This window comes from Brachyhypopomus gauderio, chromosome 19 (assembly GCF_052324685.1).
Source record: "Brachyhypopomus gauderio isolate BG-103 chromosome 19, BGAUD_0.2, whole genome shotgun sequence".
In the NCBI taxonomy this organism is placed as follows: Eukaryota; Metazoa; Chordata; class Actinopteri; order Gymnotiformes; family Hypopomidae; genus Brachyhypopomus; species Brachyhypopomus gauderio.
In genome coordinates, this window is record NC_135229.1 from 3,600,729 (window position 1) to 3,618,388 (window position 17,660).

The window sequence follows — 17,660 nt, forward strand, 5'->3', positions numbered from 1 at the left end:
TCTTGGTCCTCCCGAGGTTTCTTCCTAATCCCCACCCTATAGGGAGTTTTTCCTCGCCACTGTCGCCTTTGGCTTGCTCATTAGGGATATGGACCCATAGTATTATTAACCATGTAAATCCTGTAAAGCTGTTTTGTGACAACGTGTTGTGAAAAGCGCTATATAAATAAATTTGACTTTGACTTTCACTTTGATATACATAGGATAGCAATACAAACATTTAATGGTTACAGCAATATAAACCTGTGTTAAAATTGATCAAGTTTATCAGCTTATCTTGAGAAAATACATCTTATCTTGAAAAAAACACTAATATACATCAAAAACAAAACTAAAACCCATCAAACACCATATTACATTTTTTGACGACTGCTAACATGCGTTTCTCAATACTTGTGATACATTGTCAAAACTCTAAACACAGCAACACATTGACCTCACACAAATAACCAAATAGTTAATATTGTGTTCAAAAGCGCATTTTCTTAACTAAATAACAACTCTGCATTTCACAACGCAAACAAAGTTTTCTCTTTATACTCCAACTTTGTTAAAACACAGCAAATCTGGTTCAGTATCCAATAATTCTTCCAAATACTAGCACAGATTCTCTATTTGAGATGAACATAGTCAATCACTGCACAACATCTGTTGTTTTCTTAGTCAGTTCATTTTTACTGTAATACGCTTCATTTAAACTTTTTTTCCAAATGTGTGCATTTTTGGCAACATACGGTCTACACAATGAGTGATATTTACTGTTAGTGTCACGTGAAACATTACAGTTAGGTACTATATGGAATGTAGATTTGACAAAAAAGGAGTCAGTAACAGTTTTGCAGTACAGGGTATATTTTACTGTATTAGGGACATTACTGTAAATTGTGGCCTAAACCAAAAAAGAATGACCGTAATTGTAAACATAATTAGCCACGGTCCCATATGTGTAAAAATACACATATACAAAAAAAGCCACACAAGGGGGAAAAAACAGAATACAAAACTGAACAGTCTTGTTATGTGTAATGTAAGTGGTCTTCAGCAGTTGGCCACATGTTTTCATCCTCATTACATCTGATGTTGGCCCTTGCCATACACCTCAGATAGAAAAGCTTGGTATGCCTTATTCACCCCTGGCAGTCTTCAGCTGAAATGTCTCTGCAACCGGGATCCATTGCATCCAGGAGGGACATTTGGTCATGGGGCTGATGATCATACACCTTCAACCTCCAGACTGAAAAAGTGTAACAAACTCACAATAGGTCGGCTCCGGTTAAGGTTTTATTCTGTTCTTTGTGTTGTGGGTTGGGGGATGTTTTGAACGATACGAAGAGTAACGGTATCGCATTGCTTTATCCCTTACACATCCATTGAGCCCTTGCCACCTCATTCACGACGTCACGGGTAAATCGTCGAATGGGAAGTGAGGAACGTGCAAATAAGGAAAGGGGAAGACAGAACAAGGGAGGGGACAGCAAGGTTGGAGGGTGTGGGATACCTGTTGAGAGAGCAAATTTTTCGGAGTCGCCTGGCGTGCACGCCGAGAGTTTTGGATTGTTTTTACTGAGGGTGATCCGGCACGGGATAACCAGCTCGGAGCGCTGATCGCACTATGTCGCAGAAGTTATATCTTCCTTGCTGTGGGTGAGCCGACGGATTTTTGGTGAGGCCGCCGTGCCTCCCATTCAATTCCGCTCTCTAGCTCTCTCTCCTCCATCTCCTATGTGTCTGTGGAATCATTGACTGTGTCGCGCGGTGATTAATCAAGCCGCTGGGGAACGGACTTACGCACTTACACTCATACATAAACACGCACTCACAAAAATGTTGAACGGACACACAGGGGACTAAGACCGCTGAGTCTTAGTGGTTTTGTTTGATTTATGGTGTTAATCGCTTGATATGTATATATGTATGTTTAGATGGGGAAACAACGGGAGGGATTAAAATCGGTCGGTTGAAACTGTATTTCGTTGTACGAGCTCCAAGCATTACTCTCCGCCCTAACCTTAAAAGGTGTTTGTAACGTCTCGCTATAAGAGTTGATCCATTAGCAGAGAGTGTTACAGTGGTGGCCCGTATGGGGATATAGGAGTAGTAACGTCTGGGGCAGGCTGTTCAGCCTGTTCAGGTTTTTTGCTTTCGTGAGCAGGGTGGTTTCACCCGTTGGGTTTTTGAACTCCTGTTAGAACACACTAACGAACGAACACACATCCTTACCCAGACATGGAGGAATCCGATAGGCAGGCAGCACCCCCTCAGCATGTAACACATAGGCGGCCCCGAGGGGATGTTACGGAGGTTTCCAGCCTACTCAAACAGCTGTACTTAGATGACCCTAAGGCACCCGAAATACAGGGTGGAAATGAGGAAGAAGAAATTGATGTCTTAGGTGCGGTTGAAGAGCGAGTGAACCCAATCATTGAAAGGATGAATGCCTTGGAGACTCGCTTAAAAGACATTGTGGACTCATCCCTTAGTAGAGAGGAGGGGTTGAGAGAATCATTTGATAAGTTATCAGTACACATGAAGGAGTATGTAGAGCAGGGGTACTCAACTGGCGGACCGCGGTCCGGATCCGGACCCGAACGCAGTCCTGTCCGGACCCAATCTCATTCCTGATTAACTGGATACGGACTAAAACAAAACCGTAGCATTTATTTCAGGGCTATTGAAAAAACACTCCGTCACGAGTGTTACGTTTGCCACCCCCGCTCAACAACTTACGTTCGCCACCCCCGCTCAACAACAAGCCTGCCTGGTTGATGCTTCGCGAGCGGCGCGAGGGTCCGCGCGGCGAAAATGACGTAATCGCTGTGGCTCCGCGTGTGCGCGAGTGCCTCGCGCGCTGTCGGTTCGCGAGGTCGTGCACCTCTCGAATTTTGTAACTTCGCGCCGCGCTTCAGCGCAATGAACAAAGTCACGTTTTCAGGGTTCATACACTTTTATAAGGTGGAATTCAAGCACTTGTACGCCACTTTCAAGGTTCATTTCAATATTTCCCAGCATGTTAAACATAATTAAGTTAAAAAAAACGCCCAATCTTCACGTCTTCACGTTCTCTCAGGTTTCGTCCTGGAATTACAAGAGGCTCGTAGGCCTATTTGTTAACCTAATACAAGAGAACTATTCAGTCAGACAGATATTTGTTGTGAAACCAAGTAGTTACAATTTCAAGCATTTTAAAGTACTTTAACCTAAATTCCAGCACTTTTCAAACCTGAAACATATAGCAACATTAAAATTGGTCAGGTAAATGTTCATTTTCCTGTTTTGAGGGGTGTTTCTACCACATATCGTTTCGGACAAAACGCCTATCGTTTAGGACAAAACGCTCGCGAAAGTATAAACGCCTCCACCGTTCGCGCACCGTTCACCCCCCCCCCCCCCCCCCTCGCTCAACAACTTACGTTCGCCACCCCCGCCGCACCGGACCTCAGGTCACAGGTATCTGCCAAAACTGGACCGCGGACAAATTTAGTTGAGTACGCCTGATGTAGAGGAACGGTTTAACCATCTGGATCAAGCCATTGTGGAATGTCTGCGGCGCCGTGATCATAAGTGGGACGAACAACTGAGGGAGACCGTTCGCAGGAGTTTCCAGAGGAGGTGGGGTCCCTTAACAACATCTACTCCAGCTTCCAAGTCCTCGCCTAATGAAACCTGTTCAGCAGCCCTAAACGCCCTATCCACCCCCCCATTCGTCTGGATTTCCCCAGGTTTGGTGAATCCACTAGCTCTGCGGATGTAATAAATTTTATTGAGCAATGTGAGAACTTTTTATCCTTACGGCCCCTGAGCGATGTGGAGTTATTAGGGACACTTAATGCCGTATTGCAAGGTTCCGCCCGGAGTTGGTGGTTGGCTACCAAAAATGAAGTTAAAAATTGGAGCATGTTTAAAGCAGTTTTTATAGAAGCATTTCTGTCAGAAGATTACTCTGTTGAGATAGAAGAACAGCTGCATGCCATGGTTCAAGCTCCTAATCAGCGATTTTTGATAATTTCAGATAATTTTGCATATGACTACCGTGCTCTTTGTCTGAAGTGGCGACCTGAGATGGCTGAGGAGGAGACGGTACGACGGATCCTCAACACCTGTAATCCTCGTCTAGCCAGCAGCCTGAGAGGCACAGTGACCACCGTAGACCAATTGGTGAAGACGGGCTCTATGGTTGAGAAAGATTGGGCTTCTTCCAAAGATTACTGGACCCGGGTGCAGAATGTTGGCTCCAGCGAGCGCTCTGTGAAAAGACAACAGAAAAAGACTAACGAAAAGGGAACAAGTAATGGAACACTGGCCACAGTGGTGGTAAGACCTACTCTCCTTGCGGTGCCCGTCCGGGTCCGTGGGGCAGAGGGAGACGCAGTAGTGGACACGGGCAGTACTTACACCCTCATCCAGGAAAGCTTATGGAGAGAGCTATCCAGAGAACATGAAGTGTTGTTGCCCTGTGGAAATCAGGCGTTTATTATGGCTGATGGGCAAGAGAGTAGGGCAGTGGGCAAATATCCCCTCATCTTTAATCTCCATGACGTAGCGTATAAAATTGATGCGTACGTGTTGCCAGATGAACGTCTGTATATGCCAGTGTTACTAGGTTTAGATTTCCTCGTATTAAGCAAGATTACCCTTCAACCACATTTAGGCTGTTACACCATGTCTACTGGCAAGAAACACCAGTTCCTGGTAAAAACGAGAGGAGCCCTCCGGTGGACCTGTGAAGGGGGCAGGATTAACTTCTATATGGCCTCTGAAGAAGGGGGGATTGGCGAAGATGCTATCACAGACCAACCTGAACATGTGCAGGCTCTCTTAAGGAGGTGGCCCACAGTATGGACCAACAGACTGGGTGCCACTAAGATGGTTGCACATCATCATCACCACGGATGAAAATCCGGTGAGGAAGAGAGCATACCGCACTTCAGTCCAGAAACAAGAAATAATCAAAGAACACGTCCAGAAGATGCTAAAAGATGGTATCATTGAGCCTTCCGCTTCCTCGTGGGCAGCGCCTGTCGTCTTGGTCCCTAAGCCGGAGGGCACCTTCCATTTCTGTGTCGATTACAGGGGTCTGAATGCCAAGACCCTGCATGATGCCTATCCAATGCCTTTGGTGCATGAGATATTGGAGTCCATGCAAGGCGTCGCTTTTTTCAGCACGTTAGACCTTCAGAGCGGCTATTGGCAGGTGATGATGGATGAAAACAGCAAAATGAAGACAGCAGTAATTACCCCAATTGGATTATACCAATTCAAAACTATGCCGTTCGGGTTGCGCAATGCTGGCGCCACCTTTCAACGTCTCATGGAACAAGTGTTAGGAGAATTGAAAGGAAGGATATGCTTCGTCTTTATAGATGACATCATTGTTTTTTCCTGCACGCCAGAGGAACATCTCCAACACTTAGAAGCTGTCTTTGGTAAATTAAAGCAAGCCCAGTTGACGCTGAATGTGAAAAAATGCTGCCTTTTTCAAACTCAGCTTACCTTTCTGGGGCATGTGGTATCTGGTCAAGGGGTGGAAGTGGATCCAGAGAAGGTTGCTGCTATCCAGCAGTACCGAACCCCTACGGACTTGAAGAGTCTGCAAAGGTTTTTAGGTCTAGTGGGGTGGTATCATAAGTTCATTCCCCGTCTGGCTGACGTATCTATCCCATTGAACCACTTAAAAAAGAAAGGTGTTAGTTGGGAGTGGACAGAAGAGTGTCAACAATCTTTCCTGAAATTAAAAGCAGCTCTCCAATCTCCTCCGGTGTTGGCCCAACCCCAGCGGGACATCCTGTTCCAAGTCCAAACTGACGCGAGTGACGCGGGATTGGGAGCTGTGCTTACTCAGGAGATAAACGGAGAAGAAAAGGTCTTAGCCTATGCCTCAAGAGCACTCAGAGGTGCAGAATTGAGATACTCCACAACTGAGAAAGAATGTCTCGCGGTAGTGTGGGCTGTGGAAAAATGGAGACATTACCTTGAAGGCACAGTGTTTGACGTCTTTACAGACCACAGTGCACTTACGTGGGCCTTCAACTCTCCAAAGCCAGTGTTCAGATTGACAAGGTGGACACTTAGACTGCAGGCTTTTAACTTCCGAGTCCACTACAGGAAGGGGTGTTGCAATGTAGTACCGGATGCGCTGTCGAGGGCCACATCTACCACAGAAGGTAGCGTCTGCATAGCTGCAGCATACTGGTGTGATCTTCCCTGTACTCTCTCAGATATTGAAGCCGCGCAGAAAGGTAGCGTGGTGTGTGACCAAGTAAAGGACACCTGCACAAGTACCAAGATGGGGCGGGTGCAATATCTAGAGCAACAAGGCGTTCTCTACCGTGTAGTACCTTCCAGGTTTGGGGGGAACAACCATCAATTAGTAGTCCCAGAACAAATGACGAACCAGTTCTTGGACTACTTTCACAGTAGTCCCTTTGGAGGTCACTTGGGGAGAATGAAAACCCTCAGAAGGATCCTGGAGGTGGCTTGGTGGCCTAGTATGTGCAAAGATGTGTGGAAATACGTGAAGGAATGTCCAATATGCCAACGATATAAGAGCCCGAATGTGAAACCTGCGGGTTTTATACAGCAAACCAAAGTCAGTCAACCGGGGGAGATGATCGGAGTGGATTTTATGGGTCCCTTTCCGAGAAGTCGATCCCGGAACACTATGTTAATGGTTAGTGTAGATTATGGATCCAAATGGGTGGAATTGTTTCCTTTACGAGATGCCAAGACTCCACAAGTTTGCAGGATACTCAAGGATGAAATATTCACCCGCTGGGGTGTCCCTGTGTTCATTGTGACAGACAGAGGACCACAGTGAACCAGTGAAATGATGGCGAAGTTGTGTGAAGCATGGGGCGTTACTCAAAAACTGACCACAGCATATCATCCCCAAACAAACCTGACTGAAAGGGTGAATAGAACCCCGAAGACCATGATTGCCTCCTTTGTGGGTAAACATCACCAGGATTGGGATCAGTGGCTACCTGAGTTTCGTCTATCCATCAATACTGCTGTTCATGAGTCAACTGGTGTGCAGCCTGCGGTGTTAGCTTTGGGGCGCTTCATAAAGGGCCCATTTGAACGCCTCATTGCTGTGGCTCCTACACCATACACTGCAGCCTACAACACTTTACATGACCACATAAGGTTGCGTAGGGAGGTAGAAAGGCATCTGGGTGTAGCTAGAGCCAGACAAGCCAGATACTACAATGATAGACGCAGATGTGTACAGTTTGTAGTTGGGGATCTGGTTTGGATCAAGACACACCCTCTGTCGAATGCAGCTGCTAAGTTCTCAGCCAAACTTGCGTCCAAGTGGAAGGGACCAGCTCAGGTTGTGAAGCAATTAGGCCCGAATAATTACAGAGTGAGATGGGGTGACGAGAAAGAGAGGACTGATAACATTAACGTGGTTGACATTAAGCCCTACTATGGCCCTGCTATGCCACTGGCTGGGGGTGGGGGGGGGGGGGGATCTGTAACAAGCTCACAATAGGTCGGCTCCGGTTAAGGTTTTATTGTGTTTTTTGTGTTGTGGGTTGGGGGATATTTTGAACGATACGAAGAGTAACGGTATCGCATTGCTTTATCCCTTACACATCCATTGAGCCCTTGCCACCTCATTCACGACGTCACGGGCAAATCGTCGAATGGGAAGTGAGGAACGTGCAAATAAGGAAAGGGGAAGACAGAACAAGGGAGGGGACAGCAAGGTTGGAGGGTGTGGGATACCTGTTGAGAGAGCAAATTTTTCGGAGTCGCCTGGCGTGCACGCCGAGAGTTTTGGATTGTTTTTACTGAGGGTGATCCGGCACGGGATAACCAGCTCGGAGCGCTGATCGCACTATGTCGCAGAAGTTATATCTTCCTTGCTGTGGGTGAGCCGACGGATTTTTGGTGAGGCCGCCGTGCCTCCCATTCAATTCCGCTCTCTAGCTCTCTCTCCTCCATCTCCTATGTGTCTGTGGAATCATTGACTGTGTCGCGCGGTGATTAATCAAGCCGCTGGGGAACGGACTTAAGCACTTACACTCATACATAAACACGCACTCACAAAAATGTTGAACGGACACACAGGGGACTAAGACCGCTGAGTCTTAGTGGTTTTGTTTGATTTATGGTGTTAATCGCTTGATATGTATATATGTATGTATAGATGGGGAAACAACGGGAGGGATTAAAATCGGTCGGTTGAAACTGTATTTCGTTGTACGAGCTCCAAGCATTACTCTCCGCCCTAACCTTAAAAGGTGTTTGTAACGTCTCGCTATAAGAGTTGATCCATTAGCAGAGAGTGTTACAAAAGTTCTTTAGTGGTGTTGAGTGCATTTTGTGCCATAACAACATGAATTTAACTAATAGTATAGCCACTGAAGACTGATGTTGTGTTCAATGTGTTTAGAGTTTTCGACTAGAAAACATGGTAGGTATCAAAGGTGTTGCACTCTCCTGGTTTAGATCTTATTTGACTGACCGCTTCCAATGTGTAAGTGTTAATAATAAAACCTCTAAATCTGTGCAGGTTAAATATGGTGTCCCGCAAGCAGTGATGTCAGTAACACGTTACTTAGTAATGCGTTACTCTAATCTTACCACTTTTTTTGGTAACGATTAATATAACGCGCTACTATTTCCAGTCCAGTAATCAGATTAACACTAGGGCTCCTGAGAATTCAGGATTCTGAGGACATCACCCCTCCTTCTTCTCCTTCTTGCCAGCAATTAGCAAAGCCAAACATCACCCTTTATTATGTTAATTCACAGAGCAAGACTGAGGCAGCAGCCTCACCCAGAAAGTCTCTGCACCCAGAAGTCACAGATCACAGATCACAAACAAGCAGAAACACAAATGCTTCTACCAAATGCTTCTAACACAAATATAGATAGATAGGTAGATAGATAGATAGATAGATAGATAGATAGATAGATAGATAGATAGATAGATAGATAGATAGATAGATAGATAGATAGTATAAGAAATGTACAAAGAGCAAGATTCAAGCCTGATGTTTAGATCACAAACAAGCAGAAACACAAATGCTTCTATCAAATGCTTCTAACACAAATATAGATAGATAGATAGATAGATAGATAGTATAAGAAATGTACAAAGAGCAAGATTCAAGCCTGCTGTTTAGATCACAAACAAGCAGAAACACAAATGCTTCTATCAAATGCTTCTAACACAAATATAGATAGATAGATAGATAGATAGATAGATAGATAGATAGTATAAGAAATGTACAAAGAGCAAGATTCAAGCCTGCTGTTTAGATCACAAACAAGCAGAAACACAAATGCTTCTATCAAATGCTTCTAACACAAATATAGATAGATAGATAGATAGTATAAGAAATGTACAAAGAGCAAGATTCAAGCCTGCTGTTTAGATCACAAACAAGCAGAAACACAAATGCTTCTATCAAATGCTTCTAACACAAATATAGATAGATAGATAGTATAAGAAATGTACAAAGAGCAAGATTCAAGCCTGCTGTTTAGATCACAAACAAGCAGAAACACAAATGCTTCTATCAAATGCTTCTAACACAAATATAGATAGATAGATAGTATAAGAAATGTACAAAGAGCAAGATTCAAGCCTGCTGTTTAGATCACAAACAAGCAGAAACACAAATGCTTCTATCAAATGCTTCTAACATAAATATAGATAGATAGATAGTATAAGAAATGTACAAAGAGCAAGATTCAAGCCTGCTGTTTAGATCACAAACAAGCAGAAACACAAATGCTTCTATCAAATGCTTCTAACACAAATATAGATAGATAGATAGATAGTATAAGAAATGTACAAAGAGCAAGATTCAAGCCTGCTGTTTAGATCACAAACAAGCAGAAACACAAATGCTTCTATCAAATGCTTCTAACACAAATATAGATAGATAGATAGTATAAGAAATGTACAAAGAGCAAGATTCAAGCCTGCTGTTTAGATCACAAACAAGCAGAAACACAAATGCTTCTATCAAATGCTTCTAACACAAATATAGATAGATAGATAGTATAAGAAATGTACAAAGAGCAAGATTCAAGCCTGCTGTTTAGATCACAAACAAGCAGAAACACAAATGCTTCTATCAAATGCTTCTAACACAAATATAGATAGATAGATAGTATAAGAAATGTACAAAGAGCAAGATTCAAGCCTGCTGTTTAGATCACAAACAAGCAGAAACACAAATGCTTCTATCAAATGCTTCTAACAAAAATATAGATAGATAGACAGATAGATAGATAGATAGATAGATAGATAGATAGATAGATAGATAGATAGATAGATAGATAGATAGATAGATAGTATGAGAAATGTACAAAGAGCAAGATTCAAGCCTGCTGTTTAGATCACAAACAAGCAGAAACACAAATGCTTCTATCAAATGCTTCTAACACAAATATAGATAGATAGATAGATAGATAGATATATAGATAGATAGAGAGCACATGAATTTGTTTTCCTGTCTTTTCCTCTCCTTTTCCAGCCTGCTGTTTAGATCACAACATTTATCAGTGATGCAGTGATGCAACGCGACCATGCTAATTTTCGCTAGCAATGATATGGGATTTCCTATATAACATTAGCATCAAGCTAATTGCGCCATATAATTTCTTAGCTTTTCAAACGCGAATTCAAACGCGGAAACAGAAAGTGTTTGATTACAACAAATATTATATAGTATAGTATATGAAATATACAAAGAGCAAGATTCAAACATTTTTATTTTTTTTTATTGTTTGACGGGACTCATTCGAGAAACTGTCGTCTCTACGTGCGATTGAATTGTAACTTTTGAAACACGAGTCTACAAACTTTCTGCCGTTTGTTGTAGTATCGGTAACATACAGTCTGCTTGTAACTTCAACTTTTTCGTGAAGTATCACGTTTGGCGTTTTGGTCATATGAGCTTGGGGGTGAGCCAGCTTGTGCTTTGGCAGGCGTATGAGCTGGGGGTGAGCCGCTTCCACTGCATTACCAAGACAATGGGCGTTAATCCCTTCACAGCAGGGGAGTGGGCTACATGGACCCTACCAAGCCCTGTGAAATTTTTCGCTTCTCTAGGAGCTCTAGTGTTAAAGTTACTTATCCAAATAACTGTGCGTTACTATTTATATTTTCCCTAGTAAAATATATATTTTTGCTTTCTTCTTGGCTCAGTTCTACTTTTGCGTCTGACCGTAGCGCTCGACTCCGCACGCTGCGCGCGACCCTGTGAGAGCGTGAGCACGTTTTACAAGTCATTCTGTGCAGTGTCCTCCCGTAACGATGTGTGGTAGTATAAAGAAACACCCCTCAAAAACAGGGGAAGGAACATTTACCTGAAGAATTTTAATGTTGCTTTGTGTTCCACGTTTGAAAAGTGCTGGAATTTTGACTAACGTCGCCTACTTTAAAATGCTTGAAATTGTAATGGTATTTCGTTTCACAAGCTGTCTGACTGAACTGGGGTGAGTTTCCCGAAACGTTCGTAGCGCTAAGTACTTCTTAACCTCGTACGTTTCATACGAGGTTACGAAGTACTTGGCGCTACGAACGTTTTAGGAAACCCACCCCAGTTCGCTTGTATTACGTTTACAAATAAATTTACAAATAATACCGCGCAGCTACACAAACGTAATGTCAGGAGATACTGTAGCGACTCCTACTCCTCACGGCGAGTCTCGCCCTTTAAGTGACACTGGGGGGCGGCGACTGCGCGCGCCAGGGTTGCGTTATCAATAAAGTTTCCCTCCTCGGGATTTTTTGATTAAGCAGTTTCTGCCTCGGTTACCGAACCTACTTCAATACATTGTTACTGTTAAAAATGCACTTCCAATAAAGTGAGTATTGGAAAAATGTATTTTGCTGCTGAATGTAACTACTAAAGTAACTTGTAATCTAACGTAGTTACTTTTAAAATCAAGTAATATGTAACGTAACAAGTTACTTTTAAAAGGAGTAATCAGTAATCGGATTACTCAAGATAACTTAGGCATCACTGCCCGCAAGGGACAGTCCTAGGACCACTTCTATTTACACTTTACATGTTACCCTTAGGCGAGATTATGCATAAGCACAACATCAGTTTCCACTCCTACGCAGACGACACCCAACTATATTTATCGGCAAAACCCGATGATTTAGGTGTAAACAGTAAAATCGAGAAGTGTGTAGAAGAGATAAAACATAGGATGGCGTGTAACTTTCTAGCACTAAATCCGGATAAAACAGAGTTAACAATAGTTGGGTCTGGGGCAGCGAGAGACAAGATACGTAATGTAGCATTGAATCTACATTCTTTTACTATAACCCCCAGCGCAGAGGTAAAGAACTTGGGTGTCACAATAGACCCAGATCTCTCGTTCGATACACACATTAATAATATAACTAGGGTAGCGTTCTTTTACTTACGCAACATTGCTAAAATTAGAAACATATTAAATACTAGTGATGTGGAAAAACTAATACATGCATTCATATCCTCTTGTCTAGATTATTGCAATAGTCTTCTAGCTGGATGTTCTGGTAAATCGATAAACAAACTCCAGCTGGTCCAGAACGCAGCAGCGCGAGTTCTAATGAAAACAAAAAAATTTGATCACATTAGTCCTGTACTATCGTCATTACACTGGCTGCCAATTAGATTCCGTATTGACTATAAAATACTTTTATTAACATATAAAACACTGCATGGCCTAGCTCCAGAGTATCTCAGTGAACTTATTGATCATTACAACCCAGCACGTTCACTTCGTTCCATGGACGTAGTTTTGATTTCATAAGTGGGGGGGACACAACCTGGGGTGGCGAACTGTTGAGCGGGGGGGGGGGGGGGGTGGTTGAATGAAAATTGTTGAGCGCTGTGAACAAAAATTGTTGAGCGGGGGGGGGGTGGAGCTCGGAGCTGCATGATCCTAGTGCTAGATTTGTCGCTATTTGGATATTGTTTTTTTAACCGTTAAAAAGTGGGGGGGACATGACTTCGTCGCTACTTAAATATTTGGTTTTAACTGTAAAAACTGGGGGGGACCAAAACCGGCTTTTGAAAAAGTGGGGGGGACATGTCCCCCCCGTCCCCCCCCAAAACTACGTCCGTGCTTCGTTCGCAGGACGCAGAGTTATTAAATGTTCCTAGGATTAAAAAGATCACAGCAGGTGGAAGAGCCTTTTCTTTTAAAGCTCCACAACTGTGGAACAATCTTCCTGCCTCTATTCAGGACTCAGACACGGTTACAATGTTTAAATCTCTACTAAAAACTTCTGTTTATTTTGGCCTTTGAATAATCTGTTACATATTTACCACATTACATGTCTTTCTTCTCCGAGGTTCACCTGGGGAGTAACACTGCAGTCGGAGTCCACAATACCAGTATCATCTCTCCGACACTGAATGAAAACCTGGCGTTCATCACAAGACATTTACATTGACAATATCAACACCCAGAACCTTAATTCTAGTTACCTTATACTTAGTCTGATTGTGTGATTTGTGTGTGACTTGTGTATTCGTCTGTATAATTTGATTTTGTGTAATTTGTGTGTTAACGGGCCGCCCAATGGGGGATGGGTTCCCTTTTGAGTCTTGGTCCTCCCAAGGTTTCTTCCTAATCCCCACCATCATAGAGGTGACAGTGGCAAGGAAAAACTCCCTGGCTTGCTCATTAAGGATTTGGACCCATACGATTGTTAAACTTGTAAATCCTGTAAAGCTGCTTTGTGACAACATGTGTTGTGAAAAGCGCTATACAAATAAATTTTGATTTGATTTGAGTTTTGAAAATGTGACTACAGATTGGACAAATGCACGTTAGCAGTTGTCAAAAACTGTAATATCAACCACGACACTAATACCTGTTGAACACAACCCACCAAACACAACACTAATACCAATCAAACACAATAATAACTGTGTCAGCAGTGTTGCTGCTCCCACGTTGGTTTCCTCTGCTGGTCAGAGTTATGAGTTTGTATCTGCAGAGACACATTTGCCATCATGACAAGTTATTTATTCTTTATAATTCATAGGATAGCAATACAAGCATTTAATGGTTACCGCAATATAAGCCTTTGATAAAATTGATCAGGTTTCTGTAATTAACAACTGTGGTAACTGTGATTAACTGGTGTACTTTATTCTTTTCAAGAGTGCCAGTATAACAGGAGATGGAGCCGCCTGCTTACTGTGCATTTTTCTGTGTTTCAGAGTGCAGGTTAGAATGACCAGAATAACCAGCAGCCCCAGTCCCACCACCACTGGGAGCCAAACAGTCATGATGGTCCCATACCTGCAGTGTGCAGACCCAGTGTGGTTATATTAATTATACAACCCCAAAACCAGAAAAGTTGGCACGTTGTGTAAATCGTAAATATAAACAGAATACAATGACTTGCAAATCTTTTTCAACCCATATTCAGCTGAATAGAATGCAAAGACAATATATTTAATGTTCGAACGGAGAAACTTTATTTTGTTTTGCAAATAACCATTAACTTAGAATTCAATGGCAGCAACACATTGCAAAAAAGTTGGCACAGGGACATTTTTACCACTGTGTTACATCGCCTTTTCGTTTACACTCAGTAAACGTTTGGGAACTGAGGAGACCAATTTTTGAAGCTTTTCAGGTGGAATTCTTCCCCATTCTTGCTTGATGTACAGCTTAAGTTGTTCAACAGTCCGGGGTCTCCGTTGTCGTATTTTACGCTTCATAATGCGCCACACATTTTCAATGGGGGACAGGTCTGGACTGCAGGCAGGCCAGGGGAGGACCCGCACTCTTTTGCTACGAAGCCACGCTGTTGTAACACGTGCAGAATGTGGCTTGGCATTGTCTTGCTGAAATAAGCAGGGGCGTCCATGAAAAAGACGTCGCTTGGATGGCAGCATATGTTGCTCCAAAACCTGTATGTACCTTTCAGCATTAATGGTGCCTTCACAGATGTGTAAGTTACCCATGCCTTGGGCACTAATGCACCCCCATACCATCACAGATGCTGGCTTTTGAACTTTGCGCCTATAACAGTCTGGATGGTTCTTTTCCTCTTTGGTCCGTAAGGCACAACGTCCACAGTTTCCAAAGACAATTTGAAATGTGGACTCATCAGACCACAGAACACTTTTCCACTTTGCATCAGTCCATCTCAGATGAGCTCGGGCCCAGCAAAGCCGGTGGCATTTCTGGATCTTGTTGATAAATGGCTTTTGCTTTGCATAGTAGAGCTTTAACTTGCACTTACAGATGTAGCGACGAACTGTAGTTACTGACAGTGGTTTTCTGAAGTATTCCTGAGCCCATGTGGTGATATCCTTTACACACTGATGTCGGTTTTTGATGCAGTACCGCCTGAGGGATCGAAGGTCACGGGCATTCAATGTTGGTTTTCGGCCTTGCCCCTTACGTGTAGTGATTTCCCCAGATCCTCGGAACCTTTTGATGATATTACGGACCGTAGATGGTGAAATTCCTAAATTCCTTGCAATAGCTCGTTGAGAAAAGTTGTTCTTGAACTGTTCGACAATTTGCCCACGCATTTGTTCACAAAGTGGTGACCCTCGCCCCATCCTTCTATGTGAATGACTGAGCATGTCAAGGAAGCTGCTTTTATACCCAATCATGGCACCCACCTGTTCCCAATTAGCATGTTCACCTGTGGGATATTCCAAATAAGTGTTTGATGAGCATTCCTCAAATTTCTCTGTCTTCTTTGTCACTTGTGCCAGCTTTTTTGAAACATGTTGCAGGCATCAAATTCCAAATGAGCTAATAATTGCAAAAAATAACAAAGTTTACCAGTTCGAACGTTAAGTATGTGGTCTTTGCTGTGTGTTCAATTGCATATAGGTTGAAAATGATTTGCAAGTCATTGTATTCTGTTTTTATTTATGATTTACACAACGTGCCAACTTTTCTGGTTTTGGGTTTTGTACGTACGTGTTTTATAGTCACTAACCCAGTGTGTCAGAACGGGAGATGTAGGGGACGGAATCTCCCGCGGTTGTTTTATGATGGCGAACCCAAGCGCCTTGTCCGTACACTGAATAATCGCACGAGCGCGAGGGAACAAAGACTCGGCGCGCTGGGTATTCAGTGCTGACGTAGAGGGTGAAACTGAAAGTAATCGCGGAGAAACTCGACGCGTGTAACGGGGGAAAACAGAAAACAATCGCGGAATACTCAACGCGGGAAACGGGGGAAAACAGAGAACAATCGCGGAATAACTCAACGCGTGGCGAACACACAGAAAACCAAAAGGAAAAAACAAGGACGCCAGGGAAGGTAGCTGGCTAGCTGGCAAACGCCGCGAGGAACAAAAAACCCTTCCCAAAACCAAACGGACAGGAAGAATAACAGCGGGAGGAAAACTTGAGAGAGGCCAGGGAGCGGCGCAGGAGGTAAGTACTCGAATGGACAGGAATACAAACAAAACAACTGAAACGAATAAGAGGCAGGGTGGCGAGACACCGAGCAGAGACAACAGAGAAATGGCGTGAGGTTGACGACATGAAGCAGACAACTCAGCGGTGAGGCACTGCGTCTGTCATCCTTATAAAGACGGGATGACAGGTGAAAGCCATTACCGCTGATTTGTCTGAGGTCTGACTCGCGGGCTCCTCCTGGTGGCAACCGGAGGGGCCGCCCTGGGACCAGCCCTGACACAGTGTGGTTATGTTAGTTATACATATGTATTTTATAGTCACTAACCCAGTGTGGTTATGTTAGTTATGCGTACGTATTTCAAAGTCACAAATTCAGTGTGGTTACATTCGTTATATGTACATATTTTATAGTCATGAAACCAGCATGAGGGATATGTTTTTGAAAAGGTCAAACTCATTCAGTTCTACTCTTGTATACTTGGACCAAGTCTAGTTGTAACGGTGGCCGGCGGCAGACGGAAGAGACACGGATCCGCTGGTTGACTCACGGTTACGTTTATTGTAAATAAAGATTGCGCAATAGCGCACGAGAAACATTCAGCACACAAACACGACGTGCAGAACATAGACAACGAGGAGCACAAGACACTGCGCGAACGCACATTAAATAGACAGACCACACCAACCCCATGTGATGACGAGACGAGCCACAGGTGAGACGGATAATGACAAGACGCACCCGCACCCACGGAGGTACACAGACGCAGACGAATAGACGCAGACAACGTTAACACACGCCCCAAAGGAAGGGTTCGGGGACCGTAGCGTGACAGACGCCCCCACCAAGGGCACTACCCGTCCCGGGGTGCCAACAGGACCAAGCGCCCCGAACCCACGTCGATGGGCGGATCCGAAGCGCCCAGTCCTGCGTCTGGGAGATGACCGCCCTCGGTGGAGAGTCCGCCATGAACAGCCTAGAACACCCTCCCTGGGAAGACCGGGGAAAACACGTTAGACACGTTTAACGGGACGGACACAAACACACAAACTGGTACATTAATACATAGAGGCACGAAAGGGAATAACGGATTAGGCACACATAAGGGAAGACTCACGAACACAGGGACAGACACACACAACACAGGCGCCAGGCTGCGCGCCAGAAGGAGGGCAATCAGGGGAGAGAGACCGGGAGCTGCTGGAGCTGCAGGCGCTGCGGTGGGCGGTGCTCCTCCTGCCCTTGCTGCAAACCCTCCACCGGGCGCAGCGCGGCTGGCGGACGCGCCAGGT

General features: G+C 44.0%; 1 protein-coding gene across 1 annotated transcript in view; it reads left to right on the forward strand.

The window, feature by feature from the left end:
- The window catches only part of LOC143483343 (polymeric immunoglobulin receptor-like), a 119,452-nt gene that overhangs the window by 22,055 nt on the left and 79,737 nt on the right, over positions 1-17,660 (forward strand). The window contains exon 3 of the mRNA XM_076982186.1: positions 8,780-8,792. Within this exon, the coding sequence (XP_076838301.1) occupies positions 8,780-8,792 (13 nt within the window). The remainder of the gene's footprint in view (positions 1-8,779; positions 8,793-17,660) is intronic.